The sequence below is a fragment of the Argiope bruennichi genome, chromosome 4 (genome assembly GCF_947563725.1).
Source record: "Argiope bruennichi chromosome 4, qqArgBrue1.1, whole genome shotgun sequence".
Taxonomy (NCBI): Eukaryota; Metazoa; Arthropoda; class Arachnida; order Araneae; family Araneidae; genus Argiope; species Argiope bruennichi.
This window is the reverse complement of record NC_079154.1, coordinates 135,122,139-135,149,722: the sequence shown is the minus strand read 5'-3', so window position 1 is coordinate 135,149,722 and position 27,584 is coordinate 135,122,139. Positions and strand designations below refer to the sequence as shown.

Below are 27,584 nucleotides of genomic sequence, written 5' to 3'. Positions count from 1 at the left end.
TGGCTCCTCGAGTACTTTGGCTAGACTAAAAAGTGGCCATATTAAGTGTCTTTCCTTTGAAAGTGGTAGAAAATTCCATCCCACTTGTAAATATTGCTGTGACCATCCAGCTTCACCGGATCACATTCTGGGTTGCATCGTACTTTCTAAGGTAGACTTAACATCCGATCCCCTTATTATTATAGATTTTTTTGGCGATCAACAACCTACTGGAGCTGATTTGATGTATGTCAGATCTTTTAAGGATAAGCAAAAAAAAAAAAAAAAAAAAACCCACACATAAAAAGTTTTTTTTTTTATTATTATTGCTTTACAATGTATGTACATAAGTACATTTTTGAAATGTATTACAAAATTTAGACTTATAAAGACTAACATTAAACAACAGCGGGAAAAAATGCTTGGGAAACGTTCTAATTAAATATATTTGCTCCGCATTTCAAATTTAAACTAATATTTTTTTAATGAAATAATTATTATCTTGCTTAATGTTTTAATTGAGTTGCAATTTCTTAATTGGATAAATGCTATAATTTTTTCAAAATTAAATAATTTTTAGCATCTGAACAGATACATTTGGAGTTCAATTATTTGTATGATTTTTAAACTTAATTGATAAAGGTATTAAAAATTATTACAGAACTGCTTTACCATTATTCCTGGATGATATTTCGCATGTTTAGAATGAATAAAGCATTAAAAATTTACTTGAATTGTAAATATATTTGAAAATAAAGGATACATAATTCTTTTATTATATTTAAATTTGCTGGTGGTATCATTCAGTTAGGGAACAGAAAACAGTTTATTCTAAAATGACATGCTTAAATCAAGTGTTTTTATATATTAGATTATGACAGTATTTATAGAAATAATAACAAAAATTAAGTACGAAGATGGAAAACAATGAAGAGCAACAAAAATAAACATTAACAGAAAACAAAATCAAAAATTAATTATGAATATCGATTTAATGTATCTCGATACATTGTGAACTATGATTCACGATCATGATATTGATACATCGATATTTTTAAAAAAACTGATAAAAAATCTATTTTTTTCGATAAAGCGAAAAGCGGCACAGCCTTACTGTGCAGTTATCATCCGGAACAGCGGCAACAATTATGGTCCGCTACAGACTTGACAAAACGATGAACAACGAGCAGAACGCTGCTCTCTTCCTGTCACAACTTGTATTTTGTACATGACAAGTTGAAGGATCGCAGCAGCCACCTACTTTCAATCCTTGCCCTTCTCATTTAATTGCGATAAAAGAAAACTTGATCGGATAATCGCGAACCGAATACTCGAGAGTGCATATCATTCTAAAGATACTCATTCCTCCACTCCCTTATGTTGCTCAAAATACAATTTGAATCTTGTTCTAGTTTTTTAATAAACAATTTAGAAATACTCTTTACATTTAGTTTAACTAAATGACTTTACTTCTGTTTTATCACTAATTAAGATAATTTTGTCATTAAATAACTGTTTAAAATTGACTTCAGAAATTTGTAAAAGTTTCTGAAAGAAAATAAATTTGCTTTAATAAGTTTACCTTAGCTGATGTAAATGAGTTTCTTGACACAAAATTTTTAAGTAGTACTAAAGTAATGCTTGCATTTTATATGAAAATATAAGATACGAATGTATTAAAAAGCATTTTTCTTATCATTAAAATATAAAATTTTAATACTTAAAAAAAAATAGAAACAAAGGATGATAATGAAGTCGGTAGTTATGTATTAACCGTATGTCAGCAACTAATTGCCAAAACAATTTCCAAAAATATCATGTTTACTGCATTCAGCAATTGATAATCAAAGGTGTCAAATTAATGTATTGATTCACCAATGATAAGCGGTTAAGTCTAAACTTTGCCAACAGCATTCTTTAATGTTTAGGAATCGCAACCTTTTTAATCATAAGCTGAAAATTTTTGTAGACAAAAAATTAAATCTTTACTTTTGAAAAATTATATTTCAAAGCTTATTAGATAATTTACTTTAGTGAATTGCTTTTAATTGAAAATTACAACATTCAATAAAAAAACATTAGCTGCAACTTATATCTATATCAAAAATATAATAATATTAAATGAAATACATCTACAGAGGATGAGTAAGATTATAAGATTTTTATTAGTTTAAATATTCATCTTAAAAATATAAATACAGTTAAATTTATTGGGATAAAATGTAACTTTACTGAAACAATTGATTTTAATGAAATCTGAATAACTTACTTTTAAATCACAGATTAGCATAGAAATCACTGGTGTGGGATTTATTTTGTAAATCAACTGCTTAATTTTATAAAAAGAGTTTTATTGGTAAGAAAAGACAATAAATAGAAGAGATATTAGTCAATATCACATTAAAGCATATGTGTACTTCTTTTATTTTTGCTTGTAGACAATAGGGAAGTTCCTAAATTTTACTTTTCAGAGAAAAATAATTAATCTGCTAAAAAGTCAGATTTATATGCTTCATTCAAATAAAAAAATATATTATATGAATTTATATAAGACTGAGAATCCTGATTTTCACAAAGAGAAAATTTATGTGAAGGAAATTATTATCTATTATATGAGAATGAAAATTTATTAAGTTCTTAGAATTAATTTTTGATCTAACAGCTGTTGTAATTTGTTGCTATAATTAAAAATACAAAAAAGGTGAAATATAAAATAAGGTTACTATTTTTTTTGAAAATTTCAACTTTTTTTTCTTACAAATAATTAGTTAAAAAAATGCTTGAATATTATTTCAGTATTATTATAAATGAAAATTTAATTTTAAAGTTAATCAGCAAATTATACATATTTTATAAACTGATGATTCATATCAGTTCTTAAAACTTTTTCAGCTTGCAATCTCTTTCTACTGGCCATATTTCATCCGACCCCAATACCAAAATGAAATATAATTAAATGATGGTTAAAAGGAAATACAATTATAATAATTTTGAAAAATTTTACCAATATGATTAAGGTCATAACCTACAGTTTAAGCCATAGCTTATATATCTTTAAATTTCTTATTCTGTAAAAGGATTTCTCAGTACAGAAATTCTATACAAAAAAGTCCTGTCATTTAAAATATTTTGAAACTGCACATATAATGCAAAATGTGCATTTATTTACAAGAAATGCAAAGATAGTATAAAAAATAATTAAAAAAAATTGAAACATAAATATAATACAATACTTTTCTCTACTATCTATCATAGAAACTAAACTTTAAATGCTTCACAAACAACTTTTTGACTCACTTGCTTCGAAACTTTCAAAAGAACAGTTTTAAAATGCTTTATAAATATGTCAATATCATCTTTTTTAACACCAATTGTAGCTGATACAGTAAGATAACCAATAAAATGTTCATCTATATGTGAGCCCCAATTTTTAAATTCATAGCCTCCAATTATTTTCGTGTCACCTGGTGCAACTAAACGCGCACCCATAACAAACTTAGAAAACAACATGGATCCAATTTCAGTAAAAAATTTATAATGCAGAGATTCAAATTGGGTAAATACAAATGCAATTGATAAATGGTTACCAGGAATTTCTAGTACCTCTCCTCCAAATTCTTCAGAAATTTTCTTAAGTTCCATTTTTAAGTAAATAAACAGTTGTTTTCTTTTCTCTAAATAATCTAAGTAGCCTTTTTTACCAATGTTCAACAATGTGATAAATAAATCCAAAGAAGGAGTTGCAGAACCCCGGCCTGGATACATTTTTCCAACACTATCAATGATTTTAGCATCAAAACCACAAATAATAGAACCACCAACTGGAACCATAAAATTTTTATCAGTACTTGAAACAAATAAGTCAATACGATTTTTTGATGCTTGCTCAATTAGTTCCAAATATGTCTGACACTGAAGTCCATATGCATTATTGACAACATGAGGAATATTGTAATTCTTACATAATTTTGCAATCTCAATTAAATTATCGGGGACTTTCGGTGCAAAACTAGACACAGTACTTAAAACACAAACAATTTTTTCAGGTCCTAAGGATTTAATTTGATCTTCTATGTCTTCCACACATCCTACCAAACCTTTTCCTGCATTAACATTTTTTATAACTAGTGGTACAAGCCCAGAAGCTAAAATGCATTTGAAACATGACTTTTGATCCAATCGTGGCCAAATTACATATTTCGCTTCAGGTCTGTTGCTGTGCAACATCCGAAGACATAGTAGAATACTCATACCAGTTGCTAATGGAACTATTATGCATTTTTTTAAACTTGATAAGCCAATTGATTTAAGTAGATCCAACACCATACAATTAGAAAGTTGGCCAATTAAGCTAGAGCCTGCAGCTTTGGGTTGTATTTCAGTAATATCACCGGATCTTCCAATGCCATGCCCCATAAAATAATGCCGGCGCGCAACAATTTTGGAAGCAAATCTAGATTCTCTTTCACCAACGCCGCAACTTCCTAAAAAGTTATTGCTGTCCATCATAGAAATCTCATGCAAGAAAACTTCTATTTCTTCTTCACTCCATCCATCGTCCGGGCAATTTTTACCATCCAATAATTTCAAAATTTTCTTTCGCCGGCTTTCAAAACATTGAACAGCTTGGTCAGAATATTGACGAACAAATTGTTTAGTAGCTTTTAATGTACTTGAATCCATGTTAGTGCAATCTGAAATGCAATTGCGGCAGAGAAGCTAAATCACAAATAAGATAAATGGAATCAGATGATAATCGCGATAATAATTTCCGGCTCATTGAAAAATCTCAGCAAGTAAGAAAACGAATGAGGAAATTGGAAAAATATATCAACAATAACTTATTTCAGTTCAGTTTGTTTTTAAATTTATTTTTTAATGTTATTATCTGCAAAAATAGTTTTCTTTCTTTGTCTGTTGAATCAATTGCATTTAAATTTCAAGCAGTATATTAAATTTTAAGTAGGATAAATATTATAATTTATGATAATCAGCTACTAAATAAAAAACGCCTTTGCAGTTTTATTTCAAATTTATCTCTTCTTGCTTTTCAAACTGTAACTTTGTTCGCCAGAATGTTTTTATTTACGATTGTTTCCGTCTGAATGCAGTGGTTGAAAGTTCGTATTTTCAATGTTAATTGCAGCCCTGAAATAATTAAATTACAAAGAGATTTAATAAAATGTTAAATAATTTGACATCTTATTTTTAGTTAGAATTTTTCTAAAGAAAGCCTAAATGTCGTCTAAAGTTCCTTTAGATTTGATGCCTATCAATGAAGAAGGTCCTTCATTAATTCGAGGTTCTTATCCAGATTCTTTTGGTATTCCAGCGACTGATTTTAAACAGCCCACTATAACCACTGAAAGTATTCCTGAAAATTTTGATGCTAATGGTAATTTTATTTAATATCATAAAATTTAATTGATGACAGTAAAAATATGATTATTCAGCATATTTGTTCTTTTTGAAGAAATTATTTCTGTATATTTTTTTCATAAAATAATTTTTTTTTCTCGAACAGATCCTGTCCAAAAATTTGCTGGCATTGGGTTAGAAATTACTAGGTAAAATAATACTTTTATTCAATTTAGTAAACTGTAATTAATCTAATCTAAAGGAATGACCCCCCCCCCCATCCAAACTTTATTACATTTCTTTTCTTTTACAGTGCTGTTATTGGAAATGTGATATCTCATCCTTGTATTGTAATTCGAAGACAATGTCAGGTAATAAAATTATACATATTCGTAAAAAAATAATAAAAGAGTATTGAAAGTTTATATTATAATGCTTATATTGTTTTAGTCTTTTAGTTATTTTAAATTTAAATTTCTGATAAATTCGATTGAATAGTTTTTATCAATTATTGGGATGTGGTATTCAGAGAAAAAAGTTTGATAAATATATGTTTCTCTTTAGAATAATTTTGAAAATCTTCCCGGCTTATGTCCATTGTTTGTTCATAATTATTATTGTATTTTATTAATGATATTATTATTTTGTTATTTGCACTTTCTGGGAAGTTGCCTAGTAAAATTATTAGTATAAGCATTTGTACCTTGTATTTATTTAATGGTATGTTACTATTAAAATCATATAATATTAACTCATTAGCTTCAAATAATTGCATAAATCTATTTTTCATTAGATATATTATATTCAATTATGTTTTTAAACTTGTTGAAAACTATAGGATCTATAGTATATTCAATTTTATTGATTCCTAGATTTCTAGTTGATATTTGGTTTGTAATTTTCAATATAGCTAAAAATCCTTTTCTGTAATTTGTTTAAAAATTTGTAATATTCATTAAAAAATGAAATATTTTAGAATTTTTTTTATGCAATATATATTAATTACAAAATACTTTAATTAATATATGGATGTTCTAATAATTTTTTAATAAATATTCTAGTTATCAATTTCATAAACCAAGTTAGAAATTGAATTTTTATATATTTTTGGTAATATAATTGCCTTATATCTGCTTAGTATCATAATGAAAGGGAATTAAAAATGTCATCTTAATATTATAATAATGTTCTCTAGTAATTGAAAAATATTTGGATAACATTAACATTTTTTATCATTGTTATTCTCTATTTATTTTTCCAAATATCTATTTGTAGAATGAAATTATGAAAAACATAACTTTTTTAAGGTTCAGTAGGATTTGGCAGTCTGTTGAAACTAAATTTTAAATAATATATAAAAGTGTTCATGTTTTAATTTATATATGATTCTAAGTTATCCATAAAGTCATCTTATGTAATTGGGGGGGGGGGATTTAAATTTTGTATTTCGAAGCAAGCACTGACACTATTTATTAATGCTGAACTATTTTGATCTCTAGGTCAACCGGAAGGCTACAAAATACCATTTAAGTCCATTCACTTTAATCCCTGTTCTAATGAGACTCCACAGCAGACAGGTTAATAATGTTGTTCCAGTTTTTATTAATTGCGATATGATACATTTTCTTGTTTGTAATAATATGTTGTTAATCTTTTTTGTATAAATGAATTTATAAAATTCACTAAAATTATTATTGTATTGATTTCTAAATACTTTGTCAGTTTTTAATTTTATACAACATTTGCTTATTTTTTTATTTGGTTTTCATAATTCGGACATAAAGGGGAATCGGGTACATGTTGGACATTTGTATTAAGTTGTAAAGTTTAACAATTTTTAATAATCTTAAAAGCAAAAAATTAATGACCCAAAAGCGATGAATTGCCGAATTTTCATTTGTTGTTTTTAGAGCAAACTGATGAAATGATCCAAATTTGAATTTCATTGGCTTTGAATTTATACTTCTTTTGGGGATATTAATTTTCCCTCTTCGGAAATTTCACTCAACTAATGGCTTTAAGTTTAAAGTTTTTATTCATTTCCTAGTTAATGCTACAAGTAATTCTGTTTTTCCTCCATTTTCTCAAGTGTTTTTCTTAAAACCCTGTTATGGCTTCTTCTCACTTTGCTTTGTACGGCGCAGCCAAATTGTGTGTTTGAATGAGTGAAGGTGAAAATGAGTTCTATATTGGTATGAAAGAGTTTTTTGTTTAAATTTAGCATCGAGAGTTTGTCTATAATTTGGGTGAAACGGGCAAGTAGCAGATGGATTCTGGATGAAGTTTTGATTGAAGGTAAAATTTTGTGTGGTTGGACGAGTTTTTGCAGAGAAAGAAGGCTAGGAGAAATGAGGTTAATGCTTTTTTTTTCTTTCTGTATTCAGCAATTTTTCCATTTTTACAGTTCTTTTAATTTTTGTTAAATTTTGGATTAAATTTTTCTTGTCAATTTTGAGATAACTAGATTTATTCCAATATTTTCTTTGATAATTTTTGTCACTATTAATGATATAATTTCCATTATTATTATTATTGACATTGTTGAATTGGGATTTTTAGTACTAAAGGCTGTCATATAATTTTCATTTTTTAATAATTTTGCATTACTTGTCTCATGTCCAGTTGACATTTTATTCATGGTTTTTTATTTTTTTTGTGTGTGTGTATGTGTGTGAGCTATTTTTCTTTTTTACCATCTAGTGGCGACCATTTTCAAAATTGGCGTCTTATACTACTTGTAGCTATCCAAGATGGCAGAAATTTGGCAAGCTTTATGTGCTTGGTGTGAACTTGGTACCTTCTCCTCCTGTACCCATTGATTTTATAAACAAATTCAGAAAAGATGAATAATAAAATATCACTGTATTTTGAGTATTGTTCATAGTTGCATAATTGAAGGTTCACGGACAGAATACTTTGGGATGAGCAAAGCAGTGTGCATAATCACAAGGACATTCATTTATCATAAAAATAATTCCGTTGCTTTTTCTTAACAGTATTATTTCATATTTGTCAGCTGTAAATTTTCTTAACTGTGAATTATTAAATAGTTTTTATAATTCAGTTTTAGCAATTATGAGCAATTAGCTCATAAAATTTTATTTAATAGGAATATTATTTAATTAACATTTAACATCTACAAATGGGAGATCTAAGTGTATTAACTTAAGCAAAGTATCTACCATTATCATCATTCAATAGTTAATTTCTACACCTTTAGAGAAAGACATATATTCTAATTGAAAAAATATTTTAAATCATGGGATGAATGATATTTAACATTGTTTGAGTCAGCAAATATTCAAAAATTTCTACTAGAGTTACAAAATATAACTTTTTTCATACAATCCTAGTAGATATTTTAAGTAAAAAAAAAAAAAAAAAAAATGATTGCACGCTAATACTTCCTTTACACATTTTTTTCAGGCTACCACCTCAATATAGCTGGCATCATTTTCTCTCCTAGGCTTAAGCTGTAACTTTAATTAAATTTTCCTGCTTTTGACTACATGACTTTGTGTACATGATGACTTTATAAAAATAAACTCAGCAAGCAAATCCTATTTTATTTTTACTTAAATTTATATATTTACCCATCCCCCCACAATATCCTTGCTTAGTTTTTGTAAAATGCAGTTAAGCAATCATTTGCTTATAATATTCAAATCAGAACTGAAAAAAAAAATATCTTGACCTTGAAAAGGATATTTTTATTTATTTTTGTTAGCATTTAGTAAACAAATGAAACTAAAAAGGAAATATGTGAAATAAGGGAGGTAAGAGTTTAAAGATAATCTAAAAATAAATTATTTAGATTTAACAATAAAGAACTTGTGTGATATTTTAGCACAATTATATAAAATGCCAATTGGTGAATTAATAACTCCTAAATTGATTTCCTTTTGATATCTTAACTTCATCAATACAGACTAAAATTTTTTAGCCCTAATAAGAGCCTTTTTGTTTAATGAAGGTATTATAAAGACAAATTTCACTGGCAAATGAAACTATCCAAGAAGACTACTTAAGTTAATGAGAAAAATGTAGAGCTCATTTTCAGATTAGTAATATGTTTGCAATTATGTAAATAATCAATATATTGATGTTTATTAGGATTTCCTAAAACAACTGATAGACATTTAAAAAATTAATTCAATCATAAGTCAAAATATAAATCACATACAGAGCTATCTCATAAATTATATGGATGTTTACAGTACTTCTTTATAAATAGAATTGTATACATTTTTGATCAGTGAGATTACTGTAATGCTTTCAAATAAGCTGGATCCAGACAAACCAACATAAAATTGGCCTTTTATAGAAACAGGCTTGCATAACACTATATTTACTTTATCAAAAGTTAGACCTTCAGATTTATTTGTGGTCAAATGTATAGAGAATTATTCCTATTTAAACCTAAAAGACATATTAACATCTGATGGGATGAATGACATTCTAAAAATTTTGTATATTTCTTTTGGATGTGATTCTGCTATTTCTACTTCAATAATGTTGCATGATATATCCACATTGAATTGGTTTCATTGGAATCAAATTTATAAAGATGAATGACCATAGCCAGCATCTGATTTGGGTTTGCTATGTAAAGATGAAACTTGGTTTATAGATTTGATCATGGATTTTATACCAATAAGTTCCATTGGAATTCCAGTTTCATTTCAAATTTTTAATTGTGCTTATATAAATACAAAGTTTATGAGGCATTGCATTCATAAATATGTAGATAGTAATTACAGTAATTAGGCAAATCTGAGCATAAAGGTTTTTGCTCAGGTGGCCATTTGGTCATTTTTAACATCTGCAAATGCACCTTACCATCACAAAAGCATTTTATGTACTTATAACTATTTCATTCTTCCAAAAATAGTCCCCACAGACTGACACATTTCTGTCATTGTTTCATTAAAATTCTCTTCAACACCAATATCTGACTATCCACAACCTTGCAGGCATGCTGAAAGTATTGGAATGATCTACTCTTTTTGCCTGCTTTTGCAAAATTTTCTTCAGACAATTTATTTGACCTTTAAATTCATCTTCTTTTAATGTATGGATAATATTTTACAGCATGGCTGACATTAATGTTTAAATAATAATGATAAACATTCAAAACAAATTTTAAACTAAAATGTAAATAACTGCAGCAAAGAAAAATTAATCTTTAAAAACTGAAATTCATTCAAATGATCATAAATTTGTCCAGATGAAATAAAAAGATTTTATAAAAATTTATAGTTATTTTATACATTAGCTATTATATTCCAAAATAGCTTCACTTTTCCAAAAAGAATTTAAAAATGAGTTACAATTCTACCACAATATTTTAACATTTTTTTTTGAAAATAATCATTTGCAATTCTGATAAAAAAATACTGTTAGTGTTGTCAATTTTTATAGTTATGTAATATGGTTTGGAAAGAAGCCTAAGAGAAATATTTAAATTGATCATGCCATATTTTTGCTCTATAGGAGTTTTCTAGATTTTTTTTATGTGTTTCTTGTCAACCCTGTATATTATGATTTGTTACCTTATTTTAAATTAGGGAGTATCATGTCTTTGGAAGGGCTGTAGTGGTATTTTTATACTTAGAGGTTGTTCAACAGTGCTTGAAACATTCTTAGCTGAAGCAACCCCTTTCCCAAGGTAATAATGGGTAAAATATTTTATTTAGCATTCATCATTAGATGTTAAGTGTTTTTTTTTTCTTTTGCTGAAAAAACTATAATTAACTAGTATTCATGTGTGCTGATGTAAAAGTTTACCATTTGTAAGTAAGTAAAAAAGTTATCACTTAAAAAAAATGGCGAATTTTGCAAAGTATGATTTCATAAAATATTCTAGTGTTAATAAAAATTAGTACTAGGTAATTATTTAAATTTCAAATTGAGATTAGAATAATTTTTAAGAAATGTATTCAGTTTTATACAAAATTTTACTTATATATCTAATTATAATTAATATTTATTAATTGAATGCAAATTTAAAATCTGATGAAAAGAATGTTTGTCCATTTGTAATTGGCCATCTGTAAGCCTGTTTATCATATAAATTTTCAAACTTAGCCTTCAGATGATGATAAAATAACTTATGTTGTATATGATAATTCAATTGAATGTGGCTGTTTTTTAACACATACTTTTCTGCTTAAAAATTTTTAAGTTCAATAAGTAATAAAGATTTAATAATTTTTTTTTAGAATTACTTATTTGTATTTTTAATTACCAATTTGTGAATATTTACTATAAATTTTATTTAAAATAAAAATAAAGTTTTGTTTTCCTGAATGCTTTAAATAAATAAATTAATAAAATAATGATTGTGACCTAAGAAAATAAAACACACCTTCATGCAAATAACATAAAAGTGAAAATAAATATGATTTTCAAATAATTAAAGCAGTTTGTGTAGATCTGGATCTGGAAGAGAGACAATATATTTAAAATGTTGTTACAAAAGAATTACTTAAGTTAATTTAAATCTATAAACTTGATTTGTAGACAATGCAATTTATACTGATATTTTTAAAACTAAGAATTTTCAGTTGAATATATATATATATATATATATATATATATATATATATATATATATATATATATATAAATTTAAGTACCACTTATGTTCCATTTACTTGGAATTCAATGAGTTCAAATTGAAATGCTAAATTTTGCATATATATTTTGTGTGAACAATGAATTTATTTTAACTTTGTATTGATGTTTTATTTATCAACTGTCCTTCATTTTTAAATATTTGGAGCCATAACTTCATTTGTATAAATACAAAGTTATTTTTTTCTTTGCATTTAATGTATTATCTCTTATTTCTATTATTACTTTTTTTATGCATTATATTAGTGTTTAGTATTAATGCAAAAAAAAAAAAACCATCATGCAAGAATAAGATTCTCTCCCCCCCCCCTTTCTGTTATAACTTTGAGTATACTTTTGTTATGACTTTATACTTTGAAAAATTTATTAGTGCTCATGTTTTGTGACTTCATGAAGATTGTTTTGCAATTTTTCTGGCAAGCAGTAGCAATGCATTTTTTTTATTGTGTATTCAGTTGTAAATATTATGTATTTTTCAAAACTTTTCATCATTTTTTTCAGAGAAGTTTCATCCAGTAGCTCCTTGAAACAACTGTCTCAACATCTCCTATTAAAGCTGTAAGTTTAATTTTTAAGAAATCTATTATGAAAATGTTTATGCTTTTTATTTCTCCTAAACTGTAGATTCTGAACCCCTAGTCGGACTTTCTGCAAACCATATTAAAATCATAGAAAATTTTGCATCATTATATTTCAGAATTTTTAATGTTTGCTATCAGGAATTGTTAAAATAATAGATTTAACATAAAGTGTTTCACTAAAACTCACTGGATAGTTAATTTAAATTGTGAATATATTTTTCATCAATGATGCTTAATTCCCATTATTTATTTAATTATTTTAAAATTGCAACTGAACTTTTAAGATAGAATTTAATATTCTATCTTTTTTCTTCCTCTTACCTGAAAGTTATTGAAAGTAGAAAATGTTCAAGAAGGCTCATTTTAAAATAATAAATTTCAAAATTTGAACTGTAAAAATTGTATGAAACTGACTTAATATTTTATTTTAAAAAATTCTCTTGGTAGAGTTTGAATGTTATTGTTGTTAAAAGGGAAATTCTAAATATTTAAGGTGTCTGTTGTGGCCTGGTGGTAAGATCTCGGTTTCAGAACTGGAGGGTTTCAGGTTCGAGACTCGATTCCACCAAAGAACCATTGTGTAGGCAGGTTTGGTGCACATTAAATCTGTTGGGGCCAAACATTTTCCCTCTGGTGTGGTGTGAAAGTTTGGATAGTGGGTGTCATCTCAGGTATCGTCATCGCCATCTGATCATGGTTCAAAATTACAAAGTCCGTCCCAATATAGCACTAGTGTTGCTTTAAAGTTGTTTATTAAGTGAAGCATTAATATAACTAAATCAATTAAATTTTTAAGTTAGATGAAAATTATTTAGTTATGTTTTTATTAATGCATTTTTGGAAATTGTATTAGTAACTAAAACAAGAATTATAACCATAAAAGATTGACCTCCACCCTGGCATAATAAGCTGTAAGTGTAAATTAAAAAAAGCTCTGTCCAGTTACTTGAACCTCCAATAAAATTGGATGAGAATATGAGGGTGGTTCAGTAATAAAAGTACAGTGGTAAATGTTACACACATGTGCAATATTGGTGCAAAGTGGATCATTTGATATATTAAGGAGTGCACTGATCAACTGATTATTCTGTGTCATTCTGTTCAAGATGCAATTGTGTTTCCAAGAAGCAAAAAAACATTGTGTATCCAAATGCAGAATATGCAAAGTTTGAAATGCATGCAATTATTGGAATTTTGCTTGTCAAAAAAGTTAATCAGACAGAAATTCATTGCAGATTGGAGGATGTTTATGCGCTGAATATTTTAAGCAGAATAGGAGTCAATGTTCGATGATAAAAATGTAAAGTTAGAAGAGTGGATCTAAAAGATGATGTGGAGAGAAGAGAAAAATCTATGAAATAGGTTCTGCAACACCTACCCTATAGTTCAGATTTATCCCCACTCCTTTCATTTCATTTTCAATTAATCAAAACTTTAAAAAAAATTATGTCAGGAAAACATTTAGCAGATCAGGAAGATTTAAAATAACTTCAAGCAACTTAACAAACAGCAGTAGCATGAAGTGATGTTGAAACTAATGTTATGCTGTGATAAATGCTTCAATGTTTACAGAAATTATTTTGAGAAATTAGCAAAAATATGTAAATTTTGTGAATTGTATTAAATATTTTCTTAAATTATAATTGCCAATGTAATTTAGTCTTTTCCTCTATTATCAAATCAGCCTCATAATATAAATACTGTGAGCCATGCAAAACAAATTCATTTAGAAGCATCTCATACAGTGAACTTTAATAAGGAAATACATTCCATTATCTGTGATGACACCATTAATATTAAATTTTGTTGGAAACAATTTTATACAATATCATCCTTGTATCCAAATATTTATACAATTCCACATCCTTGTCCCAGAAAACAACTGATAAAGGGAAAACTTGGGATTTTACTTTAATATTAAAAACCTAAATAGTTTTATCTTAAATATTTTCAGGTATTGATTGCTTTCTTCAATGCAGTTTTGAGCTAGACTTCTTAATTTTACGTTCTATAGTATCTCTGTTTTATCACTACAATTATAATATAAATTTTTCATATATAATTAATTAGAAAGAAACATTTACCAGTAGAAATGATGAATTAATATGGAAAGGAAAAGCTCATATTGGAATGATTAAAGTACTAATTATGCATATGTACTTCTATCGTATATTGTTATTTTCAAAAAATTATTATGTGATAAAAATTTTGGTATTCTTGTTTCATTCCTTGTAATAAAAAAAAAATCATCTTACATATTTTAATTTTTTTTTTTTTATTGAAATTTATATTTATTTCTATTTCAGAATTTCTTTTGGAATTCTAACTCCATTTTATTGTGCTAGCCTTGTAGAAACTGTTCAAGTAAGTATTAGTAGCATATAATAATAAAATTGATGAACATTGACTTGATCATTTTTGACTGTTTATATGTATTATAGTATGTTTTTAAAGAAAAGAAACCAAAACAATAATATATTTATGTTAATGTTGTATATGCTTTTATGGCAAAACTAATATTTATAACATTTGAAAGTAAAACTAGAAATGAGTATTATACAACAGCTATGTACATATAATAGTTAAATGTTTCATTTTTTTTCTGTCAAAAATCTGTCAAAATTCTGTAATAAAAATAGTAATTCTACCCTTTTTCAGACCTCATTTTATGTTCGATCTTGTTTACAGGACCTATGTATTTGTAGCATTCCTGTTACAATAAACTGAGAATTATTATTACTCTTGGAATGCAATAAAGTGGTTTTGTTTCATTTCGTTTTTAGTGCAGTCATAGATTATATGTTTAAAAATTAAATTAGAAACACAGAATATAAAATAGAATTGGTTATTAAAATGAAAAAAAGTATGAATAATCCCCAAACAGTAAATATTTGAGTAATTATTTTTTGAATATTTTTGTTCTCATCTTGTATACATTTTTTTAAGTAAAGCATATTGTATGAGATATTTTAATATCTACATGTAAATTTAAATTACTTAAAAGGATTAAAATTAAATTAATTTTTTTCCAGAGTGATATTGCTAGTGAAAAACCTGGAGTACTTGATTGTTTAAAAGAAGGAGTATGTCGTTTGTTAAAAATAGGTACTCCAAGATCAACACGACTTCTTCCGATGTGGCAGTTGGTTGGTCCAACTGCTCTCTTTGGATTGTCTACTTATGTTTTCTCATCTTTAATTCAATCTGTTCTTCATTGGTTTCGTAATTTAAAACTTTACAATACACAAAAAAAGGTTTGTATATATATTTTGTTATTTTCTTAACTAAATACAATGATAATAAAAACGAATTGCATTATAAGATTTATTGTTGATAAAAATATTTAAGGATAGATAAAAACTCATAAACAAAAAGATTTGAAATTTTAAAGAGCAAATTATTTTTCAAATGGAAATTTCATATAATAAAACAAAGAGAAAACAAATATTAGTATTAATATTAATATTTATCATTTCACTGAAAATCCTTTGGTAAATGAAAAAACAATAGATACCATAGCTTGAGTCATGGAGAAGAATACAAATTTCAGTGAATAATTTCTGTAGACTAACTACCTGTTCTAATTTCTAAGGTTAATTACCTGTTTAAAAGTGATTAGCGATTTCATGAAATTTTCTTAGTTCTTATGCTTATGGTTTAACAAAACCAAGCAATATTATTGATTAAGCGAAGAGTGATCTGAATGTGGTTGTTAAAGTTAAAAAAAAAAAAAAAAAAAAAAAAACCCTTCCCTTCTTTTTTTTCAGGCTGAACTTTTATTTATTTATCATTTATCCCCAGGTTTTGTACTGTGCAGAATGAAATTGCATTTCTTTTTTATTGTGGAAATTTTTGTAATGATTTTTATTTCAAAAGCTTTTTAACAAACAATTTTATTTGGAAATTCATATATATATATATATATATATATATATATATATATATATATGTAGATAATCAGAAATTTAACAAGTGTGCTGAAGTGCTGTAAAATAATATATATAATCAAAGAGTTTCTTAAAACCTTTTTCTGTCATTGTTTGTTTAAACAATGTTAAACACAAACAAAATAATAAAAACAATGCTGTTTTTTTTTAATTTTAAAAATAGAGCAGGGTTATTTATTTTAAATGAAGCTAGATGATAGTTCAAAATTTTATATTTAGTAATTTTTTATAGTTAATTTTGTATCATACATTTTATAAGCATCTGCTTCTGTAACTAATATCATATAAATAAGTAAATTATAAAATATTTCTTACAGGGAATGATTCATAACTCTTTGCAGGCTTAATCTGAAGTATCTGTATTTTTTTTAAATGCCTTTCAATTGATTTTAATTGATTCAGTTTGATGTATTAGTTTATGGTGCATCTTTTAATAAATTAAGAACTAAAGCTTAGTTTAATTTAAATTCAATAAAGTATTCATGTTTTGTTACTAAGTATGACTTTGAATGCTTCAAATTTTTTGCTGACATTTTCTTGTGAACTTATTACATGCATACATGTTAAAATTCTTTGCTTATTATTGAAATCATGTTCTTTATTATGTTATTTTAGAATAATTTTTTATCTAGAATGATATCAGTGTGATCTTTATTTGATGATAGTAAGCATGCTAGCATACTTCTGTTCATTTTAATTTCATGCACAAGCAGTTTTAATCTTCTAAAAGGAAAATAAACAAATGCATATAATAAAAATGAAAAAAAAAAAAAGATTTAATGCAATGATGTACTAAATTTTAATGAATGAAGATGGTTTCATTAATTATATATACTCATTAGCATAAACATATTTAATAATAGTATTCATTTCCAAAGTATTTTCTGTTTGAAAAAAAATTTGTTATACCTCATTTTTTGACTACATTTACTGTTAGTTTTCATAAGGGTTTTTTTTAAAAAAATAATTTACTGCAGTTCAAACTACAAAATAATTTCTTTTTTCAATTATTTTAGTGAATATATTCCTTATTATATTAAAAAAACACACACATTTGTTTTGCTCTTTTTAGACTCTTTTTGAATATCAGTCTAGTCAAAGCTCTACAGCAAACTATCTTGAAGATTTGTCTATACAATACTTCAGTTCCTTTATTGCCAGCATTCTGATGTATCCTGCTGAAACCATGTTACATAGGTATTTTTAAAAAAATCTAAATCGATCAAAATTAGCATTTATATATTCTGTTTTGTTATATTTTACCCTCTTTTTGCAGAGTAAGGAGTAGCAATACATGCTGGATTGTTAAAATGAAAGTCTTTTCAAGAATACTGCAAAGAGAAAATTAGGAAATATAAAAATGCAGAATCTCAGTGCATTTCTCAATATGAAGAAACATATATGAACAAAGAATAAATAAGACAATTATATAACAATTCATTCATAGGCAGGATCCATAATTATTGCAAATTATTAGTTGATCTTATAGAAATGCTGTTGGTTTTAATTGTTGTCCTAAGTATCCATACCTCAATTTAATTAATGTGTGATTAAGTAAAGAAAGAAGAATTGCAGACTCTCCTCTCATGTTTCTTTTTTTGCATCATTCATAAGATGAATATGTGTATGTATGTTGTGGCACTTTACAGCCCAGATTGACCTAGTGCTAATAAATTTGGCCTTACTATATTTTGAAAGATAAGAATGTGCACCTTGGAGTGATATTTTTAAATTTTGAACTATACCTTTTGCAAATAATCTTGCTCAAAAACAATTTGTGCGAGTTTGAAAATTTGAAATCAGTAATGCCAGGTTTTGGTTGCTGTTTAGTTTAATTAACTTTTAATTTAATTCTTTAGTCTAGTTTTAGTTAAGTTTTAAATATATTTTTAAGTATATTTTATATTAGTATTTTCATTGTAGGGAAACCGAAATCTCCTTTCATTGTTTTATCAAATATTTGATTGTGTGATTTTCTTCTAATGTTGAAAATAAAGCGGTCCATCATTTAATTTCTATGTAATCTAAAAAAATGAATAAAAAAGTGGTTAGAATACCACTAAATATAGAAGATAGATGAAATGGACATAAAAAGCACTATGATGTCTTGAGACTGATATCCCTTAGAAAAATGTGTATATACAACAAACAGAACAGATGTAAGGCTATTAAAGTAACATGCTGTTAATGTATGTTGATTTGACAGGATTATTGAGATGAAGTTTGTTTAAACAATGCAACTGAAATTAATGCTGATGAAATCAAATGGTCGCCAGAGGTGACTAGTATATATATATATATATATAAGTAACCAATCTAAAGTAAGAAAAAGTTTGAAAACGAAAACGAAACAAAATAGTTTTGGAATCGCAACTAGAAATTATTTCTTATTCAAACTAAAACCAAAAAAGGAACAGGAAAAAACTTCATAGTATTTAGAGAGCACAAATGAAGCTACTTCTAAAACACAGATGAATTGAAACAAAAACATTAAAATCAAGTTAATCGGAAAATCAAATAAACCAAATAAAAAAAGAATATATATATATATACAGTGGTTGGACAAAATAATGGAAACACCTAACATTTTGGCATCATAATCTTTGAACATTGATAAACAATTAAAACTTAACATATTTTGATGTCTTTTAGTTTTATTTAAAATAACTGTTTTTTTACAGAAATTAAAAAAAAATGTGGTTATAACCTTATTAAAATGGCAGACTTTCAAAGAGGCCAAATTATTGGTGCTCGTATGGCAGGCGCTAGTGTAAGTGAAACTATGCTTGGCATTTCAAGAGGTACTGTCTCAAAAGTAATGACTGCTTTGGAAAGAGAAGGAAAAACGTCTTCTGCAAAGCACAGGTCTTGCCGAAAATCGAAGTTGTCTGCGAGAGACTGTTGGACTCTAAATCGAATTATTAGAAAGGATCGCAAGACCACGGCTCCTAAAATTACTGCAGAGCTCAATGAATACCAACAGAACCCAGTTTCCATGAAAACTGTTCGTCGGGAACTGCGTAAATCTGGATTCCATGGAAGATCTGCAATTAGAAAACCTCTGCTCTCAAAGACAAATGTTTCAAAGCGTTTAGAATGGTTGTAGAAACCTCCAGAATTGGTCCCTCGAGCAGTGGAAAAATGTGATTTTCTCTGACGAATCACCGTTTACCCTATTTCCGACCACCGGCCGAGGGTACGTTTGGAGACAGCCGAAAGAAGCATTTCATCCAAACTGCCTTCTCCCAACAAAAAACATGGCACTGGTTCTGTGATGATCTGGGGTGCTATTTCTTGTAAATCTGCTGGGCCAATGATTTCCCTTCATGGAAGAATTAACAGCCTAGATTATATAGGAATTTTGGGCTACCAAGTTCATCCTATGGTTCAAGAACTGTTTCCAGTGGGGAATACTATCTTTCAAGATGATAATGCACCAATTCATACAGCTGGAATTGTTAAAGAATGGCATGAGGAACATTCTAATGAAGTTGAGCATCTCATCTGGCCACCACAATCCTCAGATCTCAAGATTATTGAGCATTTATGTTGATTTTAGAGATTCAAGTAAGAAGTTGATTTTCGTCGCCATCATCTCTAAAAGAACTGGAGAGTGTTTTAGTTGAAGAATGGGTAAAATTCCTTTGGAAACGATTAACAATATATATGAATCAATGCCTCGGAGAATTGAGACTTTTAATTGCCGCAAAAGGTGGACTTACACCATATTAAAATATAAATTGCGGATTTTTCAAGGTCTTTCCATTATTTTGTTCAACCTTAAGCAAAGTCTTCATAAAGTGTGTGTGTGGGTATACACACACACACACTTTATCAAGATTTTGCTTTAGAAAAGTTGTTTTGATACCATTTAACAAACTAAAATTTGTCATGTTGTACCCTTCCAAATGTGCAAGAACTTCATGAACGAACCTGTGCTTAGCTCTCAAAGCTCCCAGTTATTTTAACCTCAAGGTAGAAAAATTATTTCTAAAGTGAATGGATTAAATTTTCTTGTATTTCATCATTTTTCTGAAAAGATCACTTCATACATGATTGCTTAAAAAATATATACATTTAAATCCAAACTACCAGCTTTTTGAACTGAATATTGAATCGAAAAAATTGCTGTCACTACTTAGAGAGTTATTATATATTATCCCAATGTTACTTGAGAAAATATGGCATTGGATACTGCTTCTAAGATAGGTTTGTTAATTAATTTACTTTAAGTTGCTAATTTTCGTTTTTGTAAGACAGTTGATGTAGTCTAATCAAGCTTTCCTTTTCCTCTCTTTTGTCATTTATTTATTTTGATTAATGAAATTTTCATTCATAAAATAATTAGTTTGAATGAATTTGTATTTTCTTTAATTAAATACAAACTTTTTTTGTATATGGAGAAGCTTATTTCATAACATGCAATGTTAAAATTGTTCAGTTCATATATTCTTACTTTTACTAATCTTCTGCTTTAAACAGACAATCTCTTTAAAATAAAAATAATCACTAAGAATGCCCCAATTGGCTATTAATTGTGTTATATTGAACACTGTATGCTCAGTGATATATTTTTTCTAATACAAATTTGTATGACATAAAGTTCATAAAATAATTTATTTTAAAATAAAACATGAATATTCATACCTTTTGCAATTACAAGGAATGCAAAAGGAAAAAGAAAAGTCATTATATATATATATATATTTTGAATATTCAAAAATATAAAATAGTAGAAAAGTAGTAATAATCAATGACAATTCAAGCTGACAGTATGTGGGAAACTAAAAATACTTTAGGGTTGAATAATTTTTATACATCTTAGAGCACTGGAAAAAGATCCATAATTGAATGCAGAATTTTCTTGTACAAAATTTTAATTATCTATATTTAAAACTAGATTCTGTTTAAATTATCTCTTTTAAATGTGTTTAAGGTAAAAAATTCCATTGAACTGACTATAGTAGATTATTTATAGTAATACTGTCAAAAGCAAGCTTAAATATTTATGCATTTTAATGAATGTGTGGCAATTTTTAAATAACATTTTATTCTTATTTCTCCATCAGGCTGTATCTCCAAGGAACTCGAACCATTATTGATGATCTAGATTCTGGTACATCTGTTCTTCCTGTGATATCTACATATGAAGGATTTGTTGACTGTTTCCATACTATTGTAAATGAAGAAGGAGCATCTGGACTGTATAAAGGCTTTGGAGCCTTGCTGTTAGAATATGCCATGCAGGCCTTGCTTTTAAAAGCTGCACAAATGGCTTTTCGTGAAATGGAATCATTATTTAAGACCGCCAAAAAGCCAATTTCTGAAGCTACTGAAACTACACAAATTATGTCATAGACTATTAGAAAATATTTTACTTGTGAAAGTGTATCTAAGATTATTTCAAAATTTGCATGAATATGATTATTAATGTTTTAAATTAAATTATTTGGTTATTTATTCTCAGGTAAATTTTTGTTCACAATTATTTATAATCTTTGTTGGAATTTGTTTGTTTTATGAAGATATTATTAAATATATTACAACACCATTTTGGTTTGATCAAAAATATGTAATATCTGTTTACATTGTATAATAATATAGAGCTTACATAAACCTTTCATTTTATTGAGAAAGGAAAATAAATTTCCTTTCTCAATAAATATCTCTCTTGTATGTAGTTCCTCTTTGTATGAGTTCCATTTTCATCAGTAATAAATAATATTTTTACCAGATAAGTTTAATTAAATAGAACTTTTTTGTATATTTATAAATATAAGGTAAAGCATGAATAATAATTTTATTTTAAAATTTTGGTTAAAAAATATAGGACTTTAATTTATTATTTTTCACTTCTTTGATTTTACTTTCTATAGACGTTTTGTCACAGAAACCCAAATAATTTTTAACTATTTGCTGTTGAATTCATTTGACTGAAATATCTATAATTCAAATGTTAGGAAGAAATTTTCAATTTTGAATTAGATTTCAAATAAATAATTATATAGAAAATTTTTAAATATATTATATCCAGGGTGTATAGCATCATAAAAATTGCTTAAATTTGAAAACCATTTTGTGCACCTTAAAAGTGTTTAGTTTTGAAAAAGGGGTTCTTAAAAAGTTCTTAGTTTTCTTAAAAGACAGCATTTTATTCGTTTTGTTTCAACATGCGTTAAATACGAAAATTTAAAGCATAGTCAAAGGCTGGTTTTTCAAATGTATCAAGAAGGGGGGGGGGAGCAAAATGAGAAAAGGGAAGAATTCAAACAAGGAATCCAAGGTGAATTAGTTCCAGGAGCACCAACACATATTAAGATAACACTCATGAAACTTTTTTTTTTTCTTCTTCCTCCAGCAATGTGCATTGCCATTTATTGAAATACTGGAATATTTATCTGGAAGGGGCAGTACGAAATATGTACTTTGCCATCCTTATTGCGGCTCAAAAAACGTTTGATTTTTAAAAAAAATCTGATAAACACTTAACAAATTTTTTATGTTTGACATGTTGAAGAATTTATTTGTTATTTCAGGTACCTTTTACATGTTGTTAAAAAGTACATAGATTGTTCCTATCAATAGGAAACAAATATACAGCAGAATGAATTTGGTACACCAAAGAGATATATTAACATGAGAGAAACTGCCTTAAAAACACTTACAGTGAAGCCTCTTTAGTGGATTACACATTCAATCATCATTCTCTTTAATATGTAGTTTTGGAGAAATCACTTGAACGACTTATTAGTTTGATTTGAATGTACTATACTGAAATGTAATTAATTGTGGTGTGTAATTATGTTAGTCGATTCCATAAAATCTGGTATGATGAGATTTTAACTTGAAGTTGTACATTTTTTGTGATTAAGGTTTCTTCCATGGTATACTTTTTAAATATCACCCATCCATTTGAAAATTATTATTTGTTGGACCAATCTCGCCAAATTTTAGTTTTTACCAAGGGGAAAAAAAAAAAAGAAAAAAAATTCCCCTGCAAGTTTTCTGGTATTTAAAATTTTTAATGAAATAAATAAAAGTTTTTCAAAACTTATTCTTCAGGGTCCGAATTGTATAATTCTATAGCAATTGTTACTTTTCTTTGCTTGTATAATTCTTACAGAAATTTTGTTCCAAAAGAAATCTCTCTTTACATATAAAGGTTTGCGAAAATCGATAGAGCAGCATGCAGCATAAACCATTTAAATTAGGAGCATGTAATTTGTGAAGTTATTTTTGGGATATTAGAGGCTGACTAAACACATATTTTTCAAAATCTTAGTTAAAAAAAATAAAAAACAGAATTTTAACATGTTTTCACCATAACATCAAAGCATATCATCATACAAAAATTATTTTAACGCCGTTTAAAAGGCTAAAAAAAAGTAACTTTTTAATGATAAAAATTTTGTTTGAATGAATGCATTTTTTTTGTTTAAAATTTTTGAAAAAATAGTTTTATACACAATTTATAACAATGATTTTTATTATGATGATGTTCAAAACAATGTCATTTCTTCTTTGAATCGTTACGTCGCATTATTTTACGACGGTTAAAGTCATGAAAAAGAAAAGGGTGAAAAAAAAAAAGCTTTCTTTGCGGTTTTATTTAACAAAATTTAAAGCAGTTCATTCAATGAAATTCTTCATTTAATGAGTTTTGTTAAATTTTGAAGCAATGTGATATATTGTCTTTTGCTGGTTCCAAAAAATATTTTTAAAAAGTGCTTCAACTAACATTTTTGGTTTTCATTTTGCTTCTAAGTAAAGAATTGGCTCTTTTTTAACTTTGCGAATTTGTTTCTTTATTTATGGAAATTAGAAGTTATTAAAGCATTTTAATTTCTTCATAAAATATATAACCACATTTTTTGCAATTTTTTAAAGCTAAAGTATATATATAAAGTATATATATCAATTAAAAAGCAAGTTTTTATTAAATTTTCGGAATGCAAAAACTTGCATATAAAGGTATTTACAAACTTCAGAAGTAAGAAGCAACAAGACAATTTTTTTATAGCCTGACCATTTTTTGAACGTTGCTATTCTTTCCTATTATAAAATTGATTTTAGAAATTCATTTAGAACTTGGCATTGTATTGTCGTCAATTTCATGGCAGTTTTGCCAGTCTTATGGTGGTAGCCATTCCAAAATGCTTAGCTCTGAGCTTTATAAGATTGCAACTAAAATTCCTAAATATAGTAAATAAACAGGAGGAAATTTACGCTTTCTATCTCATCTAAGATGAACCTTATTTGTTGTTACATATATAAAAATCAAATATAAACTGCTATGTTTCTATATTAATGTTAACATTTTCTGAAATAATGTATGCATTTAAACAAATTGGTAGTTTGTTAATTTTAAGAAACACTGAAAAAAAATCGCCCATTTTTATTGTTAATCTTATAAAAATGACTTTATTTTTTAATTTTTATAATTTTTTTTTTGTTTTTGTCAAAAGCCTACAATAGTTTAATTTGTTTTACAATAGAAGAAGTTGCACAAATACAGAAAAAAATATTAAAATTTAAAAAATACTCATTTAAAATTAATTTTAAAAAATTCTGATAAAAACAATGCATTATTATAAAACAGAAAATATCATATGCTTAGAAAATACACATGGTTACATATGTGTACATGTCCAAAGATGCTTACTTTTTTTTTTTTTTTTTGTCTAAGATGCTTAAAAAGTGCTTAAAAGTACTTAATTTTGGCAGCAATTTCTGTCTACGCACCCTGGATCAATAAATATTTTCTCAATAGGGTATTATATTATTTTTATTCTAAGAGAAAAAAACTACTGCATTTCCCCTAAAAAAAACTTTAAAACATTTTTTTATACTTAATTTTGTCATTGACAAAGATTTATGGGGTTTATTTCTTATATAGTTTAATGATTTGAAATTTTATTTATGACTGTAAAATGTAATATTTGAATAGATATTTTAATTGTTTATACATTCTTATTGCTTTATTTCTGATGGTATATCTTGTTCCTTATGTCACTGAAATCGATGCAAAACAAATTTCCCTTTTTTTAATTTTTATGCACAGCAGTGTCATTTGTCTCCTAAAGTTTTCAATGAATCAAAATATCTTTAATATTAACACCTTGGTCATTTGTGTATGAAGTATGTTTATATTTATTAACATTTCAAAACTAATATTGCTTTCTTTTCTTAGTTTAATAAGTATAGAAATATGTTAAAAGAAGAAAAAGATACATATATATTATATGTCTTATTTTTCATGATTACTTTCCAGTTGTATAGGATCGTTGTTTTGCCATATAAAACTAGTCATATATTCCAAACTAATCTATTTAGTTTGTAAGACTATTGTTCATACTAAATACTATGGGTTCTATTTAATTTCTGAATAGTCTTTTGGCATAATTAACATGTAGAGCAAATTGCACTGTCTCTTTGCTGAAAAATAAAATTTGCATATATATATGAAAGCTATGCATACAATACGATGAAAAATCATTTCAAGGAATTTTGATTGAAGCATAAGAAGATGCAGAGAAGTTGCTTTTTAATGTTAAAATTGAAAAAGAATCATATTCGTTTGTTGAGAAAGTGTTTATAACTTAATTTCAATTTTTCTCACCTATTGACACTTTAGTATTTTGGAAGAAGAAAATATTGCAAGATAATTTGTGATATAAATTTTGATCTTTTACCCCATAAATACATATATTTCCTTATTCTATCCAAACAATTGAAATCTGCTAGATGTATGCAAAATTTATATTTTACTTGAAAAGGTAAGGTGGAATTTTTAAAAAAGTTGTGGAAAATTAGAAAATTGAGGAGATATTTTTGTATGATCGATGAACTATATCTTACTCCACTTTCTTTCTTTAAAAAAAAAGGAAGAAGGGAGGATAGAGTTAAAAAGTTAATTGTAATAGTAATAAAATAAATTCATTTCATTAAAAAAATCCTTTAAAAAGAGTTTGCATATCTTTCCTGTTATAATGATAATTATGTTTCAATGCTCATTATGTTTTTTTTAAAAAAATGTTTTCAAAACTCGTAGTAAAAGAACTCGAATATCGTAATATTTATCGAAAAAGAAAATTGCTGTCAGAAACGTATTAAATAGTAAAAGAAGTAGGTTAGTATTATATGTAAACTGCATTGTAATAAATGTACTTTATATTGTATAAAGCATTGCTATGTTTAGTACTCAACTGTATACTTTTGACAATGTATGTGAATAAAAGTTCTTTGTGGTTGGAGATTTTTCCATTTGTTAGTTAACAAATAATGGTAATTTAGATATTGATATGTTCTTAATACTCGGCACTAATCCAGCTTTAATTAAAATTTCGAAGTTAAGTATTTTTACATTTCTTACATAATGATGAATATATTCTAAAACATCTTTTAAAAAAATTCCTGCAACATGATATTTTTCAATGAAATGATATTTTAAATCGTATAACTTTTTTTTTATCACTGTAATTAATTTGAAACGATAGATTAATTTTGCAAGCATTTATTGAAAATCATTCGAGTAATTCGATGGACGACTGAATAGTTGGATTCCATCTATAGAAAAATTAGGGAATGGTTCTCCCCTCAACTTTTTCGTACATATAGACAATCTAACGCTTTTTATCCTCCTTTACATGCCTTAAACCTATGGTGGGTATAAAGTAGTGGAGGGAATTAGGCGGCATATCCTCAGGGTGTGTGAACCTTTGCCCCAACCACCATGTGCTAAGGCGCAGTTTAGTGCGTTTTATGCTTCTTAATATAAAAAAGAAATCTTAGTGTGTATTTTGGAGGTCTTCTCTCCTACTGAATAAGTGTGAAATTAGACTCGGATAAAAAATTTTGGCTACAAGTTAGCGTGCCTAATTTTATTCATGCAAGTCGGGTTTGTAATCGCATTCACGTACAAGTGAATGTACTGCCTCTTTTACAGATTTGATCAGGGTGTAATATACATCTATGCTTCTGATGAAAAATTTTATTTTCAAAATTTCATCTACTTTGCTCTCTGCATGTTTAAATTATCACGTGCATATAGTGAAAACGAATTTCCTTTTAACGAATTGCGTCT

The 27,584-nt window shown here is 26.8% G+C and overlaps 2 protein-coding genes across 2 annotated transcripts; one reads left to right on the top strand and one right to left on the bottom strand.

The window, feature by feature from the left end:
* Positions 1–2,197: 2,197 nt before the first annotated feature.
* LOC129965934 (O-phosphoseryl-tRNA(Sec) selenium transferase-like) lies at positions 2,198–4,787 on the bottom strand. Its single transcript, XM_056080227.1, has one exon. The coding sequence runs from the start codon at positions 4,660–4,662 to the stop codon at positions 3,238–3,240; it is 1,425 nt and encodes a 474-aa protein (XP_055936202.1). The 5' UTR covers positions 4,663–4,787; the 3' UTR covers positions 2,198–3,237.
* Positions 4,788–5,062: 275 nt separating this feature from the next.
* Positions 5,063–22,065, top strand: LOC129965709 (mitochondrial outer membrane protein SLC25A46-like). Its single transcript, XM_056079822.1, has 10 exons — positions 5,063–5,374; positions 5,504–5,546; positions 5,651–5,708; positions 6,837–6,914; positions 10,905–11,005; positions 12,475–12,531; positions 14,861–14,918; positions 15,587–15,808; positions 17,574–17,698; positions 21,571–22,065. The coding sequence occupies exons 1-10, from the start codon at positions 5,218–5,220 to the stop codon at positions 21,857–21,859; spliced, it is 1,188 nt and encodes a 395-aa protein (XP_055935797.1). The 5' UTR covers positions 5,063–5,217; the 3' UTR covers positions 21,860–22,065.
* The last annotated feature ends 5,519 nt before the right edge of the window (positions 22,066–27,584 follow it).